The 24,270-nt window shown below is 42.3% G+C and overlaps 2 protein-coding genes across 9 annotated transcripts in view; one reads left to right on the forward strand and one right to left on the reverse strand.

Annotated features, from left to right (window-relative positions):
• Positions 1-1,429: 1,429 nt before the first annotated feature.
• DYNLT1 (dynein light chain Tctex-type 1) lies at positions 1,430-9,337 on the reverse strand. Of its 2 annotated transcripts, XM_048844146.2 has the most exons (5): positions 9,232-9,337; positions 4,959-5,000; positions 3,272-3,395; positions 2,268-2,345; positions 1,430-1,864 (listed from the first exon to the last, which is right to left on the reverse strand). In XM_048844146.2, the coding sequence occupies exons 1-5, from the start codon at positions 9,256-9,258 to the stop codon at positions 1,794-1,796; spliced, it is 342 nt and encodes a 113-aa protein (XP_048700103.1). In that variant the 5' UTR covers positions 9,259-9,337; the 3' UTR covers positions 1,430-1,793. The 2 variants fall into 2 exon arrangements, with proteins under 2 accessions (XP_048700103.1, XP_048700104.1); XM_048844147.2 differs by lacking the exon at positions 4,959-5,000 and having other exon boundaries at positions 9,232-9,328.
• Positions 9,338-9,949: 612 nt separating this feature from the next.
• The window catches only part of SYTL3 (synaptotagmin like 3), a 71,462-nt gene continuing 57,141 nt past the window's right edge, over positions 9,950-24,270 (forward strand). The window contains exons 1-3 of one of the 7 annotated variants that reach the window (XR_012667702.1): positions 9,950-10,289; positions 11,153-11,336; positions 12,100-12,326. The gene's annotated coding sequence lies outside the window, so the exon portion shown is untranslated. The remainder of the gene's footprint in view (positions 10,290-11,152; positions 11,337-12,099; positions 12,327-24,270) is intronic. The other 6 variants (XM_075126837.1, XM_075126840.1, XM_048844137.2 and 3 more) reach the window with 6 other exon arrangements.

Genomic DNA, 24,270 nt, shown 5'->3' on the forward strand with positions numbered 1-24,270 from the left:
GGGAAGGGGCCAGCAGCTAGCCTCCCCAGCCAGGAGCTCAGGGGTTGGGCAGGATGGTCCCAGGTGCCAGATGTGGCCTATAGTTTGCCCACCTCTGATTTAACTAGTCGATCAACACATACCCCTATATATCTGCATAGACACTGTGACTTGTTAGGGACAGCATACTGCACCAAAAACCATCAGCAGCACTTAGAGAAAGTGAAAATTATGGCTGTCCCTCATACCAATCTGCAAAAGCAAGAGGCATAAAGAGCCAAATCATTCCACTAGCAGCTGGCTTTATAGCCCTCTTCAGCCTCCTGTTTTGAAGGATACTAACCAAGCAGAAAATACAACAATTTCAATCCTCTTTATACACTGCACTGTTGGTTTAGGGCCTGACTCTGCAAACCTGTAACCATTTAAATAATTTTGCAGAAGCAGTTCATTAGGAGGTTGAAACCAGCACAGGCCTGCATGTTTCTGGTTGTGCTGTGGAAGTTGCTTTTATAGATATGTAGGTCATTTTTATTAGATATAAGTGTTCATAATACATCAATATAGATGCCCTATGACATTTGAGGACACAAGTGATAACTAGAGCACATTTCTGCAAGTGAACTAATGGTTAAACATCTGATTACTATTTTAGAAGGCAAGATTAACATTTTGAAGAATAGTATAGGATATACATTTCTTTTGGTTTGTGTGTATCCAGTTTTTTCCACTGGGAAATAAGTTTCACACACAGAAAAACACAAAAAAAAACCCATGTACAACCCCAGGTCCCACAAACATTCAGAAGGGACGTAGCAGTCCCCTTTATTTCTTTTAAGCTTGTTGACTTTGAAAACATCTACCTTAACTATAAGAGTTGTGGAGAGAACCAGAGAAACTATAATTCCACTTATCTGCATTTGTTTCGTCTGAAAAATTCTAGTTATCCAAATCCCTGTGTCCCCCATATAAGCCAATGTTAGTTAATAGCACTTCAATTTAACCCAAGTTTCAGATGTCTGCTAGGCCATTTGGATGAGACAGGACTGGACCATAGTAGATGCCTCAGATCTTCTTGATCCCTCCTGTTTAACACAAATGGTGCAGAACGTGGTCACAAAATTACTGAATTACTATATCAAAGAAATGCATTCTTGGGACCAGTGTTCAATGCAGCAGAGAGAAGATCAGATAATCTTTTTAGACTGTGCCTTTGCTCACTTAGTCTTTACCATGGTGGCATTTCAAGCGTGTTGTCTCAAATAAGATTTTTGCAATTCTGCATACACTTCAGCGTAGGCAGATTGTCTACATCAGAGATTAAGTATGACATACACCTTGAAAACAAGTAGTTATTGAAAAGAATGAAAAGTTATTCCCTTCAACTTCCCCTACCAAAAAAACCCAAAAAACACAAAACAGTTGAATTCAATAGAAGAGTCACACAAAGTTATGAACTTCAATAATTTAATGCTAACCAAAAAGTACAAAGTGTGAAAATTCTTATTTAAATTAGTTTCAGAGAATAAAGCTAAAGAAACCTTTACATTGCAGCAGGTTTCAGGGTTTTGTTGTTTTTTTTATTAGCACCTTGAGAAGCCCTTGAAATGTTAAGACAGCCTAGCAACACTGGTGCAATAAAGATCAAATGTGTAGTCCTTGTAACAGCATATGACTAGTGTTTTCACATTTCTACATTTGAAAGAACTACATAAAAAAGTACATTAAAACAAAAGTGTATTCAGTTTGAACAGATTATGAAATGGAAGTGCTGAAGAAAAGACTCCGTAGAAGGCTGAGCAGTTCCAAGGCAATTATATTGCAAGTCCAAAGACACTGATAATACAGTACATAGTCTTATTCTCCCATCTCACAGTGCAGTTTCCTACAGCAGAAGAGAAAGTATTTAAAACCAAGAAGTTATGCATGCTTCCCCATATCATGATCAGGCATCTATATTAAAAATAGAATTTGAAAGTTTCACTTTTTAATCAAGAAAGAGTGAAGCTGTCTCAGTAGTTAAGCTGTGCATTTTAAAAAAAAAATCAGCTGCTAACTTCACATGTATCAAAATAAATTTATAAGCCTCCTGCTTTGGAGACTTTTGCCCCTCCTTTCCCCTAAAGGCAGTTTAATCCGTACCACGCTGCTCCAAAACAGTAGTTTAAGATTGTCAGTCTTATCTGAGATAAAGGCAACAGAATCTTGAAAATAAAAACAAGTTCTAGCATGAGAATATTTATGAAAAGTTGCTATTTTTAAGAAAGAAAATTAAGTCGCTTCTGTACCATCACAGGTGTTATCCCAGAAACAAGAGCTTGCTGTGTGAAGGCCAGCACCATTTTTTTGCATAATCACACAGGTCACTGTTAACACACAAAGGAAGCTTCCATTAGAGAACCAAAATTGACTATTATCATCATCAACACAGCTTACATCAGTGCCTAGTTTTAGCATTAAACTAGCATTTGTGTTATCAGTCCCCTATGTCTATGAACTCAAATTCACTACATACAATATCCACATGAATGCAATTTACTGTAAAAACTTCCTGGCAAAAAGATGCAGACCCTTACATGTCAAATGGTACAACATAATAAAGCACTAAAAAACAAAGCAAGAAAAAGCTAAGGTGCTAACACGGACACTTCAAAGGTGTCCCAAAAAAGTCAGCCCTGGCCATCATCTACATAAAACCCCCAAACAGCTCAAGACAGACAAAGATCTTTGGGACAGGGAAAGGCTTCCCCCCCCCCATTTGTACAGTACCTAGCACAATGGGGTCATGGTCCAGGACTGGGACTCATAGGCACTATGGTAATACAAATAAATAAGCCTATAACCTGTAATAGGAAGGATGGTCTTGTGGTTAAGACAGTGAAATGTGACAAGAGATGGGGATTCTTCCCCCATTCTGCCACATACTTCCTGTGGAATGCTAGGCAAGTCACTTAATCTATGTTTCACTCCTCCCAGCCCCCCTCCTGAAAGGGGAACAATATTCCTACTTCTTCTTGGGGGCAAAGGCAGCAAAATCAACAGCATGCAAGATACTAGTGCCAGACTGTTTAATCTTCCACAGACTGATGCTAAATACTTAACAAGTAAATAAAGCTTATTTTATAGTTTGACTGTATATTCGTAGTTTATAACTAAAATATAGTTACTAGTTTAGGAGTAAAGTTTTTATGAAAAGTTTTGCATTCATCTTTAAATAAATCTCACTAATAGACTGCTTACATTTCAGTCTTCTGGTATAGTCAATAAAGCCAATATAGCAGCACAAACTTACCAATATACTTGAAAGGTTTTCCCAGCTTTGTAAGTTGACTTAAAGTTTGTTCTACCACACTTGTAGTCCACTGGTTCACTTTGCTGTGTTGATAGGCATTGCCACCTATTGCACTTTCTATAGCCTAAAAGTGACAAACAGAAATATATCTGTTGCCACTGTCCAGCTTAGACCTCTAATTTTAACTAAGTGCTTCATGTTTTTAACACATTGGAATTCAGTTTATGGAGAACCCCAAGTTAACTAGCACTGAAGATGCCAGAGTCTGTAGCAGTGGTATACATTAGAAATACTTTTGCCACATACCTACTATTTAAGAACAAAGCACTCCAAATGATTTGCTCTTTGTTAGCATGATGATGTCAACAGTTTTACCTTAGCCTTTGATTTTAATTTGTATTCCTGCTTTTCTCAAACCCCTAATCCAGAATCCCAAATATGCATTATGAACTACAAGTGTTACTTGCATTTGCAACAGAACTAGAGTGACTGGAAACATTTGGAATCACAAGCATAGATATTCACACATACATGTTTGGTACTGCTGTATGACTGTGCAGAGAGCTGGGTCTGAAAGTAGAATTTAAACTGTGCTTAAACTTTGAAGTAGTCTTGATCAGAAGTAACAGGATTTAAAAAAAAATTCTTGCTATTGGTGTAGTAAAATAAGACAGACCACGTGACTGAAGATTATTTAAGAAAAGCAAGTATGAAGAAATTCTACTACTTATAGGTACTGATTCTCACTTGTACCCAATGGTGTACATTTTCAAAGTAAGGAGGCACACACTTTTTATGGCTGAAATGGGTATTTTTAGGTCATGCACTTTTCTTACAGAAGAGTTAGTTTGCTTCCTTAAAAAAATAAAAACAAAGAACTAATTCACTTAGTGTGTAGGAAAAAAAATATACAGTATATGAAAGGGGCCTTCCAAAATTTGTAAGAGACATGTTAAATGGGCACAATTCATTGACAGTAACTCCACTTAATTAGGACTACATTAATCTGTAACTTTGTTTTATTGTACAGTAACCAAATAAACTCTCCAATGTGTCATAATCCCATCTACTTGCCATTTCATTGAATTTCTACAACAGGAAAGGTGGTTGCCACAAACAAACGCCTCTGAAGATTTGTAGGCAAGATGCAAGTTTCTTAGCAACTTGCAACTACAGGGCATTTATCTCAAATACACTTTAAAGTGTCTAAATCAAATATGTAGTTCATACATTATCTCTGAGGAAAAAGTCCTGAAAGGAGAGACATTTAAGTGAAATTTCTGTTTGTGCAGAGGGCCTGTGCAAAGCTCTTTATGCTAAGAGTTTTAAATGGAGCTTACGCCCTTCTGCGCAAGTTTCACTTTATTCATGTAATTTCCACCATCTAGGAATTAATATGAGGAAAGGCAGGTTCACACTAGAAGAGGAACATACTCTAAATATTAAATATATTTTAAGTTCATAACAATACTTAAATAGATTTTTCAAACAGACTATTATTAACTGGTATCAGTCTTAATAGAATACTGAATAACCTATGTAATATCTATTTCTAATACTAATCAATGTATTGGTTGGAAGTTTTTTTGTACACAAAGAAACTATTGAGAGAAAATAACATAACACAAATATAGGGCATACAAGGTTACATTTTCACATGACAAGACGACATTTGGTAACTTCTTACCTCTTTAACGATGTTACTCACTTCATCAATAACAAAAGAAGTCTACAGAAAAATTCAGAGGTAGAATTTTAAATAAATGAATACTTTTAAATGTTTCAGAGCCAGTTTCTAGTTGCGAGTACAAGTTTCACTAGTGGAAATTTAGCTAGTAAGTACATTTTTTAGGATAATTTAGACAGTTAGTCGGTCAGACATAAATCAACTTTCTCGTTTACATTTAATTAGGCTTCTCACTGGATTGAATCAGTACTTTGCCTACTCATTGCTAATAAAATATTTCTTATCACTTGGATTAGCATGGAATTAAGTAAGATTTTAACTGACATTTCATTTTTACAATAAAATTCAGCATATTAGTTCTATTTTGAGCAGTTCCATTCTTTTTGGAGGACAGTGGCATGATACTAACTATGCCTATACAATGCAACAATCAAGACTTTCAACAAGCCAGGAAAGGGAGTTATGATTTCTTGAGTAACTCAGTCCTTGAGTACATATACTCAAATCTAAGACTACAATTTACAGTTAGACACAAAGGTTAAAAGCAGACAGCACAGATGCAACCTTACGGGGAGGGGGACATGTCCATCCCCACTCCACCTTTACTATTCTGTTGAAGTTCCCTTTCATGTAGGTAGCTGTCTCCTGGCTCCCCACAACTTTTTTAAACGTTTGCAGTTCTGCTTGGAAGTCCAGGTTGTTTGTATCGTGGTAGTATCAAGGCTCCTATTAGGGCACAAGTAATGCTAGACTCTGTATACACATGAAATAACCTCTGCTCCAAACAGCTTACAATCTGATGTGACTACTGATGGAGAAAACAGGAAAAATTGGAATGAAGATACTTAGGGTAATAGTAAAATGACTGAGCTTGGTAAAATTGAAGTTTTGCCTGAGAAAGAACATCAAGATCAAGTTTGCTGAGTGGGTGCAGAACAGGAAAGTGACACGGTCAAACTGGCCGTGTGTATATGCGCAACTGGATAATGTGTTTCTCCTTGATAGAGTTCCATTTTAAGTGTCTTTATTCCTTACTTGTTACAGTATTGTTTTATTCCACCTGACCCTTGCAAAATATCTTTAGAGACCAAAGAGCCTGTAGTCAACCCTTGACATGAGATTATGTTTTATGAATGAAGATGGATCAGTTCCTCTGTCCTGAATAATTAATAAAAACAGGGGAGGGGAAGAAAAGGGGGAATGGTGGCAATGTAATCTTCATTAAAAAATAAGAAAGCCAGCTTTCTGGTTGATGGATTCTGTTAACAATGTGGTGTCCCAACAGAAAACTGCTAAATTTGTACCTTTGTGTATGTGTAATGAAACTAAGTTACTTCTGCTGTAGAATCCATAATTTTGACCTTCTTGACTTGTACATTTAGATTCTCAGTCTTATCATTAACGCTTTCATACTGGACTTTCTTTGGCATTTGAAAAAAGAAAAGGTTCTAGAATATTTAAACAAACATGACCATTATGTTACAGTCACATTTCCTGATATCGGAGGCTTATAAAATTATATGTTTCTCCCATATGAAATGGTAAAGGAGAAGACAATTGATAATCTGTGTGTACAAATCTTCACAGAATCAGTACTTCTTAAAAAACAAGTCTTGGTAACAAATACAAAGTTTACTGAACTGGTGGTCTCTTCGACAGCGCTAATGTGTTAACCAAACGATCATTGATTCAGGTATGGTAGTCACAAGTTATAATACAGGTTTCAAAATAGCAGCCGTGTTAGTCTGTATCCGCAAAAACAGGAGTACTTGTGGCACCTTAGAGACTAATTTATTAGAGCAAAAGCTTTCGTGAGCTACAGTTCACTTCATCAGATGCATAGAATGGAACATATAGTAAGATTGTGTGTGTGTATATATACATACACACACAGTTGGAAGTTACCATACAAACTGTGAGAGGCTAATTAGTTAAGATGAGCTATTATCAGCAGGCGGAAAAAAAAACAAACAACTTTTGTATTGATAATCAAGATGGCCCATTTAGACAGCTGACAAGAAGGTGTGAGGATACTTAGCTTAAGGAAATAGATTCAATATGTGTAATGACCCAGCCACTCCCAGTCTCTATTCAAACCCAAGTTAACGGTATCTAGTTTGCAGATTAATTCAAGCTCAGCAGGTTCTAGCTGGAGTCTGTTTTTGAAGCTTTTCTGTTGCAAAATTGCCACCCTTAAATCTTTTACCAAGTAGCCAAAGAGGTTGAAGTGTTCTCCTACCGGTTTTTGAGGGTTATGATTCCTAATGTCAGATTTGTGTCCATTTATTCTTTTGCGTAGAGACTGTCCGGTTTGGCCAATGTACATGGCAGAGGGGCATTACTGGCACATGATGGCATATCTCACATTGGTAGATGTGCAGATGAACGAGCCCCTGATGGCATGGCTAATGTGATTAGGTCCTATGATGGTGTCACTTGACTACTATGTGGACAGAGCTGGCATCGGGCTCTGGGTTAGTGGTTCCTGGGTTAGGGGTTCTGTTGTGTGGTTGCTGGTGAGTATTTGCTTCAGGTTGGGGGGCTGTCTGTAAGCGAGTACTGGTCTGTCTCCCAAGATCTGTGAGAGTAAGGGATCATTTTTCAGGATAGGTTGTAAATCTTTGATGATTCGCTGGAGAGGTTTTAGTTGGGCACTGAAGGTGACAGCTAGTGGCGTTCTGTTATTTTCTTTGTTGGGCCTGTCCTGTAGTAGGTGACTTCTGGGTATTCTTCTGGCTCTGTCAATCTGTCTTTTCACTTCAACAGGTGGGTATTGTCATTTTAAGAATGCTTGATAGAGATCTTATAGGTGCTTGTCTCTGTCTGAGGGATTGGAGCAAATGCAGTTGTATCTTAGAGCTTGGCTGTAGACAATGGATCACGTGATGTGTCCTGGATGGAAGCTGGAGGCATGTAGGTAAGTATAGCAGGTTTCCGGTATAGGGTGGTGTTTACGTGACCATCGCTTACTAGCACAGTAGTGTCCAGGAAATGGACTTCTTGTGTGGATTGGTCTAGGCTGAGGTTGATGGTGGGATGGAAATTGTTGAAATCATGGTGGAATTACCACACAACAGAAACACTAACCCAGAAACCTATCCTTGCAACAAAGCATGATGCCAACTCTGTCCACATATTTATTCAAGTGACACCATCGTAGGACCTAATCACATTAGCCATGCCATCAGGGGCTCGTTCACCTGAAATGAAAGAAAATATCTGTGTGCTGCAAAATTGAGGCACAATTGGGAGGTTTATCTGGCTTAATTCAGCGTGCCCTTGCTTTTGTGCTCAAGCTTCTATGCTCTGTGACATTTCTGTGCACTTAATGCAATCATGAAGTTCATATAATGACAGGAGTCTATTGTTCAGTAGTTATGTCAGAAAAATGTCTATTACGATATTTCTCTATCATAGCCTACAAAAGAGTGTTGAAAGAGAAACTTTCAGGATAGAAGAAAATAATATGGGCATAGAAGGAGGCTGAAAGATAAAGGGGTACCCAAGATACAGAGACACAAAAGTGACCGAGGGACAGGGTGTGGGAATATTGCTTCGTGAGATATTTCAATGACCATTAATGTGCAAAGAGTTAAAGCTTGAATTCTATGTTAAGACTTGGATTAATCAAGCTTCATTCACTTGCTTTGTGAGGTTATCAAAACCCCACAGCGGGCATGCGGTTCTGGGAGACGTTATTCCTTGGTGACAGGCTGATGAAGCGGGTTTTAGGCCACGAAAGCTTATGCCCAAATAAATGGGTTAGTTTCTAAGGTGCCACAAGGACGCCAACTTATTATTCCTTGGATGTGTCGTACTCGCTAATCAAATGGCACCCTGCCCCTGCAAGCAACCGGCAGCGGCAGCAGCACCGCGCGGCCACATGGAGAACACAAAGGCTCGGCTCCCCCTGCCCGGGATTCACAAGCACCGAGGAGGGGGGCACTGGGCGTTACGCCCCGGGGCTGCAGCAGCCCCGCCCCCCGCGACACGGGCAAGGCACGAGCCAGGGGAAGCCCGTTTGGAGCTCGGGCACGCTCCGGCCGTTGGGGATTCCGGGAACGCGCGAGGCTCCCCCTGCCCCCGGACGCTTAGCTCGCCCCCTCTCCCGGAGCAGCCCAGGAGCGCGGAGGGTGGGTCTCCTAGCAACACCGCCCGCCCGCCCCCAACCACCGTGTGTGTCGGGGAAGGGCGGCAGCGATGCGAACAGGGGATCCCTGCGCCCCTAGAAGGCTCCTCGCCGGGATCCCTGCCCCGCTGCCCGAGCTGTTACCTCCTCCCCCGACTGCAATTCGTCCATCTTTCCTCCGGCCCGGACCCCAGCCGCTCACGCCGCCAGCCTGCAGGAAACACCGCGGCCGCGCCCCCCTAATAACCTCTCCGCCAACCGCGGGCCGCTCGCGCCGCGCCTGCGCACCCACCCCGCCCACTGGCGTCCCCGCCGCTCCAACCGCGGCGGCGCAACGCTCTCAGTTACCTCACAGCCTTCTGCGGCTCGGAGCCCTGCTTACAGTGCGCCTGCGCATTCAACCTCATTCTGTTCTCCGACATCTGCCTCCGCCGTTCTCGAGTGGCTCATTTTGCGCCGGCGCATCCGACGCCTCCACCCCCTCCCAGTTTGCAGCTCGTCCTGGTGCCTGCGGAGTCGACCCCTGCTCTTTTAGGCGCCTTTCCCCAGCTATAGCAACAGGCAGGGCGGTGCATGCTGGGATACGTTGGTGCCCGGAAAGGCGCCGTTTCCTCCCCACCCCACAGCCTAATCTCGTGACAGCAGTCAGTCAGCGCTTGGCCCCGCCCAGCGCCTCCCACGTGACAAGGGGGCGTCGTTGTCGGTTTCCACGGGAACCCGGACCCCCTCCTGAGTTACCCATAGGCCCGGCAGAGGGTGGGCCCAGCTGGGCTGGGTCTGCCAAGGCGTGGCGCGAGCCTCGCTGCCCGCTCCCGGGACCCGTTGGCCATGTGCCCAGGCTGGCCCCGGCCGGCCCGCCCGCCCGCCCGCCCGGCAGCTGGCGCAGCTCCCGCCATCCGCAGGACTCTGCATTGCCCGGGCCCCGGCTGCAGGAGTGGGGCAGTAATGCGCGGCCTGGCCTGGGAGAAACTCTCACTCCACGGATCTCCGCCAGAGCGGTGCCACGGAGGGGCCAGCTTTTTAGCAATGTGGTCGCCCCTTCTAGTGTGCTCGGAGGTTGGGGGGGGGCTCCTCAGCCGGCGAGCCGGATCCCGGTTCTGTGACTGCTACCCTGGTCCGGAGCCCGGAATAGTAACAGACGGGTGGTAACTTTGCCTTAATGAAAAGTTTTTTTAAAAAATCCAGCGGGCACTGGTGGCAAGGTTGGTCTTAGTGAGATGTGTTTGGAGTTCTCCCCATTGTGACTTATCCCCAAACACATCTGTGCTGATTGTTCTCTGGTTTGCACCCCCATGCAACTTGGCCCTTTGTGTCTGGCCTCAAATCCTGCCGGGGTGCCCAAGTAGTTTTTCCCCCAGAGGTGGTGTGAGTTTTTATGTTGATAAAGCACATCAGAGGCTTTGGATGGAAGATGCTGAGATATGATGGAATCATAACAGATCCAGAGATGTCAACTCTTGTGATTTCATCTCAAGTCTCCCACATAAGAATCTCAGCTTTCATTTTAAAAAAAAAGTGGAGGTGGGGGAATGTGTCTGGTCTTCATGGCTGTTGAGGAAAGCTTGAAAACATGACCCGAGTGGATCTTACAGGCTCAAAAACCAAAAGACAAAAAGAATCCAACATTTGTCTTAAAAATCATGAGATTAAAAATAACTATCATTATTTTGGGGGACCCAACTCATTTTTTAATGTTTAAGGTTGGATGGCAAGACTGCCAATAAGTCTTTACTCCAATAAGAACGTCACCGGAGTAAAGACAAAGGTCCCTGTAGTAAAGACGAAGGCCCAAATCCTGCAAATAGTTCCTCATGGGCTTATCTTTATGCACAAGAGCAGTTCTTGTTACCTAAGTGAGACTACTGACATGCTTAAAGTTAAGCACAAGCTATTTGAACCTATTGGGTTAGTAGAGCTATGCAATTAAAGAGTCACACGAGCTGCTTCATTTTGCCATGTGGATGGCAATGCTTTATAGACTTTGTACTGATAATGCCATTTTTCAAGAGATCTAAGAAATAAAAAGAACCCTGTTGTCCTATTTTATATGTTGTGTTTGACCCAGAAATAACTGCTCCTTTAAACTAGAGATGAGCTTGACCTGGAAAAAGAGGCTCAATACCCCCTCCCAGAATCTGAAGAAGTTTGGATGCAGATACTCCGCCTATCTCTGTAACTGGTTGGACTGGAATCCCCAATCCAGACATCCATGAATTTTTGATTTGCATCTGATTCCAGACTCATTCTTGGTGAGTTAGGTTCTGTAGCATTCATGCAAGGTTCATGCACTTGGCAACATTCAGGGCACACCTGGAGTGTTGTGTAGGAGCAGTGCACACACGGCTCCTCTCAAGGGCATAAACCTTGGAATCTCGCCCAGATGACATGAACCGTGGGAAGCCTCCCAGGACTGGGCTCAAGACCCGAGAGCAAGGAATGCGGTAGATAGAAATTGGTAAATAAGAATGTTAAACAAAGCCAGTGTATTCCTTTTATCTGTTGGAGAATGTAATGCGCGGGGGGAGAGAGAGAATAAAGGAGAGGGTGGAAAGCTGACAGGAGCAGCCCGTTGGCAGACCAGCCTGCTTGCTTGCTTAAAGCTTTGTGCTGTCTTGTATTTGGACCGCAACAAGGTTCATTTCTACTTTTCATAGGTGTTCATTCAGGAAAGTTCATATTGTCTATCTATCTGTCATGCTTTGTGATCTGCAGCTGACTGGAAAGGAAACCAGGCTATCTTGTTTCCAGTAAAGGGCCTGCTCACTTTACCAGCGTTTTTCAGTCTCTCTGGGGAGGTTGAGGTTTGCAGTTTTTGCAAATCTATTCTTCAGAAAGCAAAATCATTCGGAAGTCTAAGAAAGCATAGCCACTACGCTTCCTGTGGGTGGCTTGGAGGCCGTAAGCACATTTTGATTAATACAGCATTGCATTTTCACACGGTGAAACCTCTTTTTAAAATTTTAAAGAAGCTAATAACTTCCGTTTGGTCACTAGTCTCTGCTTTGCTCCCAGGAACAGCAGTGTTTTGGAGCCTGTGGCAGCAGTAGCAACCATCCCCTGAGCCAGGTCCTTGTTGGCTGCCACAGGATCACCCTCTACAGATGTTTTACTCCAATTTTGGCCCTTGCAGGAAGGAAAAGAGTGGGGAGAAAATCAATTTTTTTCAGTAAAGAAGAAGTGACCTCCTCAATCTCCAACAGTTCACTTCCACATCTCTTTCTTCTGTGGCAGCTGAAAAGGTAAGGGATATTTTCAATCTGTTTTATCTAACACAGCAAGGAGAAATGGATTTTTTGCTTAAACAATGTTGCTTAGTTTTTAAAGGATTTGTGGAAAGACTTGGAGCTGGAACTTGAACTGGAAGTGATTTGTTGTGAAGTAATCTCTTTTACTGGATAAACTTGAGTAGGATGATATTAATACTACAAGAGACAAGTGCAAGCAAAATATTTCCTTTTACAACACAAAAGACATTGTTATGGGAAAACATTCTATATCTACATGAAAATTAAAATGTTGCAGTCCGATAGTGCAAATTTTTTTTTCATAATTCTGCTTGTCAAGTGAGTTCTAATTAATTAATTTGATTGGTATTTGTATGAGAGGCAACTGCCATAAAGTCCATTAGCATTTGTGATTTGCATGTTTTTTTTCCAGGAAATAGCATTACTCTGAGTTTCTATTATAGATATGCCACGTCTCTCTTTTAAATTAATGGATCTAATAGTCAAATTATCTCAAATCAGGACCTCATTTTCACAGATTATTTTGTATGTATTTGATTCAGTGTCACAACCAAAACCAAAAAATAAATGTGGCTATAGGAATTGGAAATGTTATTCATAGATCTCACAATGAAAATATCTGAGTAATTTAAAATTAAACAAAAATGTTCATATACAATCATATACTATTATCCCATATATCACCACAATATTTAGGTGTTGTTTATTATAAATAATAATAAAGATGATAATAAAATACTTTGCCTTTCATCTGAGGATTTTAATTTAGAAAGACCCCAATTTTTACTCCTACTGAGCTTGTCTGAGTTCAGACTGGTGACCTATTAGCAAAAAGATCTCTGGTTTATTAGCAGTGCCTAGTGGCATCCAGCCCCCAAACAAGTAGTAATTTAAGAGAGAGTCTTTATATATGTTACATGCAAACAAGCAACCTTAAGAGAAGGGTAAAGTTGCAAAGTCAAATACTGAAAGATTAAGAAATGGCAGAAGTAAAGTTACTCATGCAAACTTAATCGTGCCCACTTGTATGTATACATTATGCTATAGCCTGTAATTATGTGAGCATATATTATATTTTCCTGAATGGCTGGTCATCAGCAAAGGTTGTACGCAGAACTTCCAGATCCACATTGCAGTCCTCTTGGGCTAATGGAGTAATGTAGCAGAACTAAGTTGTTATCTTTTAGGTGGACCAGTCCATAGACAGGAACATGATACACCCTTTGTCTGTGACAAAATGGCAACTATATGTGGTAGAGCAGTGGAATACTGGGAATCAGTATTTCTGGCTCTGTTCCTGACTTTGTGATCAGAATGTGGTTTAGTTGTTAGAGTGATGGCTGTGGACCGCATAGCCGAGTTCATACGGCATATGCGTTCCAAAAAGCATTCTGTGAAAGCGGATGAGACCTAGCTCTATCATATTATAGACATTTGGACCTCCTGGATTCTGGGCTGCTCTAACTTGTGACAGCTTCCCTACTGCTACCAATGTGCTGCTCTCCAGCTCAAAATTGCCAGAGCTCAGAGTGCTCCAAAGATTCCGTAGTCTGAACCCAGCACTGGATGCTGCAAAGGAGAAAGGCATAGAGCTGTGTACATTGGCCCTGTATCATTTCCTCACACAAGTTTAGGAATGCCCCTGGAAAGTCCCCCGGCCTCAAAATTAACAAATCAAACAAACAAAACCATAACCCTATCTTAATCAAAGTGTTTATACCATAAAAAGGGAGAGGAACCATGAAGTTTATTAGGAACCTTGCTATTGAGTCTACACAGAAGGTGCTCAAGCATTATAATGATGAGGGCAGTATAAAACTCTAAGCTAGCTAGATGGATTTTCCCAGAAGGCATGTAATGAAGGAAGGTATCTGAAGATTTTGTAAGATTTTTTTTTTCCTGTGACTCCTGAGGAACAGTCGTTATTAAAAATATCATTTCTTGATTTCTCCTAAGAATAGGTCTGATGCAGGTAACTTCAGTGATTCAAAAAAGCTCTTCTCTACTGTTACAAAAGTAATCACCTGTTCCATCCAATTTGACCACATCTGCAAAATAATTACAAAATCTGGTGATTGTGAGGCATGAAGCTTTGCCCCCATAAGGGCACTTTGTTTACCCTCTAAACTCCCTAACTGTGATTCTAAACTAGCTTAGAACATTTATAGAAAATTAGGTATGTAACCCTTCTTCCAGGTGGAGTCGGAAGTTACAGGGCTGGGTGCAATATCTAGGGCAGCGGTTTTCAAACTGTGGTTCGGGACCCCAAAGTGGGTCATGACCTCATTTTAATGGGGTCGCCAGGGCTGGTGTTAGACTTGCTGAGGCCTGGGGCTTCAGCTTGGGCCCTCACGCCCAGAGTGGCAGGACTTGGGCAGGCTCAGGCTTCGGTCCCCCCTCCTGGGGTCATGTATTAATTTTTGTTGTCAGAAGGGGGTCACGGTGCAACAAAGTTTGAGAACTGCTGATCTGGGGGTTCCTTTTTAACAATACAACACAAAACTTGCTCAAGTCCCCACCCAATAACCTAGGAAAAGTACACACCACCTCTTGGGCACCTCTACGAGGCAATACTTCCCCTCCGAGAAGCACAGAGTCTGTGTGTAGATAAGAAACTTTTAATATAAAGGGGGAAAGTAACACAGCATTATCTTGGGAAAATGGCACAAGCAGGATTCATAAGCATAAGACCATGAGCAAAACACCCATCCCAGAGTACATTGGGCAGTGTCTTCTGTCTCAGGTTCTTAAGTCCATCAACAAAAGTTCCTTTAATGTCCCCCTCCCTCCGTCACACTCCACTTGCAGTTGTTGTCCTTGGTCAGTGGAGACCCAGCGTTCAGAGGTGATTTTGCATGAGTTCATCTTTCACCTTTGTGGGGAGAAGACAGCTTTCTTGTTCCCACAGCCACTTGCTCACTGCTCCACCACACCCTCTGAGATGTCTTGAGGTCCCACCACTTAACACAGCTTTCAGTGCTCAGTTATTTCTGCAGCAGCAGAAGACCCACCACTGCGTCAGTGGGGATCCTGGCCGCAACACACTGATATGGGTTCTGGCAGTGCTACAGCCAGACTAGGGTCAGCTGCCCCCGGGCTACTTCTGGACTCCCCGTCTTGAGGTACATGGATCAGGGTGGTGTCCTCAGGGGGTACCAACACCGTGAGTTCCTCAGGATCCCTGGTGCAGGGCAGGCTCGGCCACTCCTCTGGGTAGCTGGCCTGGGGCAGGCTCAGCCAGCCCTTGAATTTGCCGCAGGTCGCTGGGGCTTCTCAACTGGGAGATAGGCTAGAGGCGTCTGGTTTCCCGAGCGGCTGCTCTCTCAGTGAGCTCTGGGGTCGGGCCTTTATACTTCCTGTGCCACACCTGACCCTCTGGGGGGTGGGCTCAGAGCTCCCGGGCTCTGTCCACTGTGGTGTTTGGAGGGGCTCATCTCTCTCTGGGGTCATGCTGCACAGCTAGACTGAGTGGGTGTGTCCATGCAAACAAGATTGGCTTCAGAAGTCCTATTCCCCTGCTGATCACCAGATGTCAGGGGAGAGCTCATTCAGACCTTGCTTACACATAATTGAACAACAAAAAACAAGAAAATTGCCAGAGCAACAAAGATTGCCTGACTCTGTCTTTTCACGAGTAGGGAAAAATAGTCAAAGTATAACACAATACAGATTTTATAAAAATTTAAAAACCGTGTATATTTAGTCTTAGAAAAAAGAAGACTGGGGGGGACCTGATAACAGTCTTCAAATATGTTAAGAGCTGTTCTAAAGAGGTGATCAATTGTTCTGCATGTCCATTGAAGGTAGGACAAGAAGTAATGGGCTTAGTCAGCAGCAACGGTGATTTAGGTTAGATATTAAGAAAAGCTTTTCAACTATACATATACACTGGAAGAGGCTACCAAGAGAGGTTGTGGAATCTTCATCGCAGGAGGTTTTTAAGCACAGATTAGACAAACATCTGTCAGGGATGGTCAAGGTGTTCATAGTACTGTCTCAGCACAGGGGGATGGACTATATAAATTCTTGAAGTCCTACATTTTTATGATTCAAGCCAACCTCCATCCAAGCTGTGTAAAGCTATTGGCTGTGTTGTGGCTTTTAAGCCACAGTCTGTATTTGTGGGGTGGGGTCGCATAGCAGTGGGAGTCACCAGAGGCATTTTGGCTCACTGGGCTAGGTGCAACAGGCACTCCCTCCGTGCTAATTCAGCTTGGCCATGCATCCCTAGCCCTGATCCCTTTTGGGAAATCTGGTGCTACCACTGCACTAGACTCTCCAGAACCTCTCAGAATGCAAGAACTGGGACTGTGGCTGACACCTGCATAGGGGCATGGGGAGGGAAATGATTCTGGGCCCTTTCTTCTCAGTTTGACCCCCAATCAGACCTAGCCATGGTTTGGTTCTGTATGTTTTAAATGTTGCCAGATGTTATAATTTATATCTCAGGAGATCAGAACTGAATGTACAATTGCCCCATTTTTTTTTTTATTTTTACTGTGCACAGAATCTGAGTAGCAGCAGCAAATCCATTGTTGCTGAATGGTGGTATTCTAAGTACTTATTTTGGGCCATCTCCGAATGTCTTTATTCAATTGTTTGCTGAGGCCCAGATCCACAAAGGTATCTAGCTCCCAACTTGCAGGGAAATCAGTGGAAAAATTAGGAGCCTAAATACCCCTGAGGATCTGGGCCTCAGTCTTTATTCAGGCTAAACTCCCATGTACTTAAACGGGAATTTAGCCAGAATTTGGCCGATTATTATTTTGTATTTGTACAAATACAAATCCTTGAAAATATCACTATTTGTGTACAAATAAACTATTCTGTGAATCTCTAAAAAGGATTCTCTATACTTCCCATTATCAGCTTGTTATGTACTGTTCAGAAATAGCTGCTGTCAAAAAGCTGTTTCACAAAATGGGCCCGAAATCTTTCATTCTGTGTGTGGCATTTTGTAGACCCGTGGGAAAACCATTTTGTTTTTAAAAATATGGAGGGGATGGGAAATAACATAACTATTCATTTATTTATTTGCTAACTGTAGGTGTTGCTCTTATTAGCCGTGTATTAATATTAACCCTTTGAGATGGGTTTTGCTTCGTCCCACTGCTAATCACTTCTGTGGAATTTGCTAGTCTCCAAATGACATGCCTCAGAATTTTGCCTTCAGATTTATTGAGGACATTGTAACAATATTAGCTTTTCAAATCAATCCTAGAGAAATAGAAGGCACTGCTCACAGATTCTCTGGGGGCCTGATGCTGTGTGGTGCTGCATGCCTCCTCACTTCAGTGGGAGTTGAGGCCTCTCAGCACCACTTAAGAGGGACTCAGTACCTGGGAGGATCAGACTCCAAAAGAGCAGAGCCTTAAAGAAATGACTGTAGTGAAAGATCAACTTGAGCCGTGGTTGTACATGTCTTTGAAAATGGCCTATGTTGTGAGAATTCATAATTGCTGTGGCTTTCAATGTGTTTTAGTAACTTCCGGTGAAAATGTAATTGGTGAGGAAATAAAATACGATTATTCATATCTTTGCCTCCTCTGTTTCCACCGGAAATTCATGTTATATCTTTTTTTTCTTTAACAGTTTTCTATGTGAAAATCTGTCAGTTTTTTGTCATCAAAGGATTTTATCAAAAGAACGCAAAAGGAGGAGCATATACAAAGCTACTGTCTGGATATAAAAAGCAGCATCTCCTCCTGCCTTCTTTTGCAAAATTAGGTGGATAAAGTTGAGTTAGCCTGACAGCATGGGTGGTGCATGAACTGCCAGCTGGGGGGAGGCTAGTCTCCAGCCCCACCCCTTCCAGCCAAGGCCCCGCCTCTTCCGCACCCCCTCCACCAGAGCCCCCACCACAGCCACCGGCACCCGTCCCAGGCTAGCTCCCCCCCGCAGCCCCGGAGCACCGGGATGGCGATGCGGCCCAAGTCCCTCCCCAGAGGGAGGCTGGACTCCAGCCATGGCAGTGGAGCGGGAAGCAGGAGGGAGGGGCTGGGGGCAGAGCATGAGTGGGGCCACGCCTTGCTGTTTGGGGAGGCACAGTCTCCCCCAGCCTGTGATGGCTGCTGCCCATCCTTGACAGTTTGGATGTAAAACACACATATAAAAACATAAAATAGCTGTAGATATGCGCAAATAAATTGGCAATGTGGACTCTCTGATACTTGAAACAAAACATACAGATAATGAGTCAGATCTTCAGCTCGTGTAAATTAGTGTAATTTCATTAATTTCAATAAAACTACACCCATCTATACTAGTGAAAGATCTGGCCCCGTGTATTTAATACCTGTAGAGATATGTTTGTAGAACATGATAATTTAGAGACACTCCTTCGTAAGGGATAGTATTATGAACATAGGAATTTGGAGATGTGCCCTGGAGGTGAGGGTTGGGAATATCGCATGCCATGGCTGTGTGCTGCAGTTCACCAATTATGCTGTCTAGTTTGTTTTGTTAAAGTTTTATTCCTTTCTCATTCATTTGGTTTGCTGTTTAATGAACCCAAAGATAGTTACATGGTGTCAGAAGAGTTGAAAGATAAGGGAAGTGCAGTGATTTTGAAGTTGACTCCTGAGTTTGCAACTGAAAGCAGAGACAAAGGTAGGCACAAGAGAAACACGTTGAGCACCGGGCACAGAGGCTTTTGCTTGTATTTGATGATCACAGTAGAACTTGACTAGCTTAAGAAGGGGGGAAAAAGCCAAAAATGGACATGTTGCAACCTCCATCCAGTCTGCAATTGTCAGGCAATGTTGCAGAGAACTGAAAAAAATATCAGACAGAGATTTGAATTTATTTAGCAGCCATCAGGGCAGAGAAAAAAATGATAAAGTGAAATCATCAATCTTTTTGTATGTTGTTGGGGAGGAAGCATTGGATATTTATAACAACTTTATGTTTGAAGAAGGTGAAAGCATGAAGATGAGCAAGATACTGACTAAACTTGAGAAAATTGCATGCCAAAAAGGAATGAAATATTTAAGAGAGACATTTTTTACATGCATGAAAAAACTGATGACACCATAGAGCAATATGTCACAAAATTAAGGAAACTCAGTAAAACCTGTGACTTTGGTGAGCCAACAGAGTCTCTGGTCAGAAATAGACTCATTTTTACATTAAAGACTATGTGTTAAGAGAGAGACTGCTACCTGAAGGAGACTTAACGTTAGAAAAAGCTCTCCAAATATGCAGGGCAGCAGAAACTGTGAAACAACAAACCAAAGAGCAGAATTCATCAGAAAGGGTTATCCATGTACTAAGTGCAAAAGAATAGAGCCAGAATAGGTCAAATCAGAGTGGAACTACTCGCTGTGAAAACCATTGCTACGGGGAAGACTGGTTACAGATGCTCATAAGGAAGCTGTGGATCACAGTATGGCCCTGTGATGTTGCACTCCATATGTTTATGGAAATATGCTTATGAGTATAAATATAATGTAACTGGAATATGCTTTATGCAAAAGGTCTCTTGTAAGGTATCATTGCAAAGCTTATAATCTACTAAGTGTGTTCATCCTATTGGTATGAATGTATCATTCTTGTATCTGAAGCTAGAAGAAACTTCAATCCATCGGTGATCTTCCTGATAACACCATCCTGGCTACTATGGATGTAGAAGCCCTCTACACCAACATTCCACACAAAGATGGACTACAAGCCGTCAAGAACACTATCCCCGATAATGTCACGGCTAACCTGGTGGCTGAACTTTGTGACTTTGTCCTTACCCATAACTATTTCACATTTGGGGACACTGTATACCTTCAGATCAGCGGCACTGCTACGGGTACCCGCATGGCCCCACAGTATGCCAACATTTTTATGGCTGATTTAGAACAACGCTTCCTCAGCTCTCATCCCCTAAAGCCCCTACTCTACTTGTGCTATATTGATGACATCTTCATCATCTGGACCCATGGAAAAGAAGCCCTTGAGGAATTCCACCATGATTTCAACAATTTCCATCCCACCACCAACCTCAGCCTGGTCCAGTCCACACAAGAGATCCACTTCCTGGACACTACAGTGCTAATAAAAAATGGCCTCATAAACACCACCCTATACCGGAAACCTACTGACCGCTATTCCTACCTGCATGCCTCCAGCTTTCACCCTGACCACACCACACGATCCATCGTCTACAGCCAAGCTCTGCGATACAACCGCATTTGCTCCAACCCCTCAGACAGAGACAAACACCTACAAGATCTCTGTCAAGCTTTCTTACAACTACAATACCCACCTGCAGAAGTAAAGAAACAGATTGATAGAGCCAGAAGAGTTCCCAGAAGTTACCTACTACAGGACAGGCCTAACAAAGAAAATAACAGAACGCCACTAGCGGTCACCTTCAGCCCCCAACTAAAACCCCTCCAACGCATTATTAAGGATCTCCAACCTATCCTGAAGGATGACCCAACACTCTCACAAGTCTTGGGAGACAGGCCAGTCCTTGCCTACAGACAGCCCCGCAACCTGAAGCAAATACTCACCAACAACCACATACCACACAACAGAACCACTAACCCAGGAACTTATCCTTGCAACAAAGCCCGTTGCCAATTGTGCCCACATATCTATTCAGGGGACACCATCACAGGGCCTAATAACATCAGCCACACTATCAGAGGCTCGTTCACCTGCACATCCACCAATGTGATATATGCCATCATGTGCCAGCAATGCCCCTCTGCCATGTACATTGGTCAAACTGGACAGTCTCTACGTAAAAGAATAAATGGACACAAATCAGATGTCAAGAATTATAACATTCATAAACCAGTCGGAGAACACTTCAATCTCTCTGGTCACGCAATCACAGACATGAAGGTCGCTATCTTAAAACAAAAAAACTTCAAATCCAGACTCCAGCGAGAAACTGCTGAATTGGAATTCATTTGCAAATTGGATACTATTAATTTAGGCTTAAATAGAGACTGGGAGTGGCTAAGTCATTATGCAAGGTAGCCTGTTTCCTCTTGTTTTTTCCTACCCCCCCCCCAGATGTTCTGGTTTAACTTGGATTTAAACTTGGAGAGTGGTCAGTTTAGATGAGCTATTACCAGCAGGAGAGTGAGTTTGTGTGTGTATGGGGGTGGGGGGGATGTGAGAAAACCTGGATTTATGCAGGAAATAGCCCGACTTGATTATGTAAAGAGTTGTCACTTTGGATGGGCTAGCACCAGCAGGAGAGTGAATTTGTGTGGGGGGGTGGAGGGTGAGAAAACCTGGATTTGTGCTGGAAATGGCCCACCTGATGATCACTTTAGATAAGCTATTACCAGCAGGACAGTGGGGTGGGAGGAGGTATTGTTTCATGATCTCTGTGTGTATATAAAGTCTGCTGCAGTTTCCACGGTATACATCTGATGAAGTGAGCTGTAGCTCACGAAAGCTCATGCTCAAATAAATTGGTTAGTCTCTAAGGTGCTACAAGTACTCCTTTTCTTATTACTCTATTGTAACTATGCAAAGTGTGGGCCATTAATGGTGGCTTGGAATCTTGATGGCTCCCATTAACTAGGACAATTGGTTGTAAATGGCTCTGTTTACTTGTAAGCCTTCCTGTATACGTGGATTCCAGCCAGTGAATAATGTCACATGATACTGGAATCCATCTTAAACCTGGTACTTTTCCATTTAGAAGGAAGGGTGAGAACTCAGAGAGAGACAAAGGGTTCCCACCTTGTGCCAAAGCTATAAAAGAGTGTGGAACAGAACAAAGGGGGCTGCCAGTCATGAGAAAACCCCTAGTTACCATCTGAGCTGGAACTAACAAGAACTGTACCAGGGAAAGGATTGGGCCCAGACTAAGAAGGAGTCTAGTTTGTGAAAGAAGCTTATTGGAACATCTCTGAGGGTGAGATTTACCTGTATTCAGTTTCTTAAATCTATTAGGCTTAGACTTGCATGTTTTGTTTTATTTTGCTTGGGAACTTACTTTGTTCTGTCTGTTATTACTTGAAACCACTTGAATCCTATTTTTATACTTAATAAAATCACTTTTGTTTATTAACAAACCCAGAGTAAGTGATTAATACCTGGGGGAGCAAACAGCTGTGCATATCTCTCTATCAGTATTATAGAGGGCGGATAATTCATGAGTTTATCCTATAAGCTTTATACAGAGTAAAACAGATTTATTGGGGTTTGAATCTCATTGGGAATTGGGTGTCTGGATGCTGGAGATAGGTAACCTGCTAAGTGGTTTTCAGTTAAAGCCTGCAGCTTTGGGGGCGTGGTTCAGACCTGGGTCTCTGTTGCAGTAGACTAGCGTGTCTGGCTCAACAAGACAGGGTTCTGGAGTTCCAAGCCCTCAGGGAAAATGGGCTCAGAGGTAATTTCAGCACATCAGGTGACAGTCCCAAGGGGTTCTCTCAGACCGAACCTGTCACAGGTCAGAAACAGTGTATTGCCTTTAGGATATTGTCATAAATGTGGGGGAAATAATCATTTTGCAAAATGCTGCAGATCTCAAATGCAGAAAAGTCAAATGCATCCAGTTCCACAAAGGCTTTATTAGAAGGTTGGTACTGATATATTTCCCTGACAATCAAAGGATTATTTAATAGTCACAGATTATTATTCTCTGTATCCAGAAATTTGCACACTGCACAGTACTAATAATAAATTAGTGATAGCCGGCTTGAAGAGAATCTTCTCCAAACATGGAATTCCAGATGAAGTCTTTAGTAATAATGGGCCACAATTTTTCAGTGCAGATTTTAGGCAATTTGCCAGAGATTGGGGATAATTTGGATTTGATGTTTTGTGATGAAAATCCCAATCAAATGGACTTTAGGAAATGTTTATAGAGACAGTAAAGAATCTTATGAAAAAGACTTTTGACGGTGGGGGGTGATTTATATAAAGCACTATTGGTTACCAAAGTACACCCCTGGAGAATGGCTTTTCTCTAGCTCAGTTGTTAATGGCAAGAAAGATCAGATCTAATTTACCAATTACTGATGACCTGCTGAAATCTCATAACAGTGCAACCGTACAGAAGATGAAAGGAAATCAGAAGTGGAAGCGGAAATATTATTTTGACAAAAGGGCCTGTGATCTCCCATCTCTTAACCCAGGTGATAGAGTGTACCTGAGGAATCACACCTCTGATACTTGGGGCCAAAGGGGTGCCATTAAAGAACAGCTGCATCCAAGGTTTTATGTAGTCGAGACAGACCAGGTGGACACATTTTGACATAATTGAAGGGATGTATGATTAATCCCAGAAGGTTCCACAACATTGACAGCTGATGTGGACTCTGGCATTTCCCATGTGACTGATCCTTTGATGCACAAAGGAGCAACTGTCAAAGAACAAGTGAACAACTCAGACTCTAATGAAAGGCTGATCCTCAGAAGATCAGAGTGTGAGATTAAACTTCCTGGAAGACTCATAGAGACTTGCTAACCTGCTTGGAGTAAGGTTACTTGGGAAAAGTGAGTGGTAAAGACTCACTGGAGAGTGATGTGCTAGTAATCTGTCCTCTCTAGGTAGTTGACAAACTGGGTTTATGGAAATATAGTAGATGGGTTTAGAATTTAATGCATGTGTTTTTAGATAGTTGTTAGCTGTTATATATGAGTTAATTTGTTTTTCTTTAACAGGGAAGATATAGAGATATGTTTGTAGAAGATTATAATTTAGAGACGCTCCCTCATAAGGGACAGTATTATGAACATAGGAATTTGGAGATGTGCCCTTGAGGCAGTGGTTGGGAACACCACATGGCTGTGTGTAGATCACCAGAGATGCTCTCCAGTTTGTTTTATTAAAGTTTTGTTCCTTTCTCATTCATTTGGTTTGTTGTTTAATGAACCCCAAGACTGTTATAATACTTAGATTAAACACTCAAGACTTGATTTCAAAACTAATTTTTATTTTATTGCCTTTTAATAATAGAGGTGGGTCAAAACTGAT

This window comes from Caretta caretta, chromosome 3 (assembly GCF_965140235.1).
Source record: "Caretta caretta isolate rCarCar2 chromosome 3, rCarCar1.hap1, whole genome shotgun sequence".
NCBI classification, from domain to species: Eukaryota; Metazoa; Chordata; order Testudines; family Cheloniidae; genus Caretta; species Caretta caretta.

Bases quoted from the DNA above. Each gene is read 5' to 3' on its own strand.
- DYNLT1 (XM_048844146.2), bottom strand. From the start codon at position 9,258: ATGGACGAATTGCAGTCGGGGGAGGAG. The intron at 5,001-9,231 runs GTAACAGCTCGG...ATTTTTCTGTAG, and splicing joins AATTGCAGTCGGGGGAGGAG to ACTTCTTTTGTTATTGATGA. The intron at 1,865-2,267 runs GTACAGAAGCGA...CTTCTGCTGTAG, and splicing joins CTGGGATAACACCTGTGATG to GAAACTGCACTGTGAGATGG.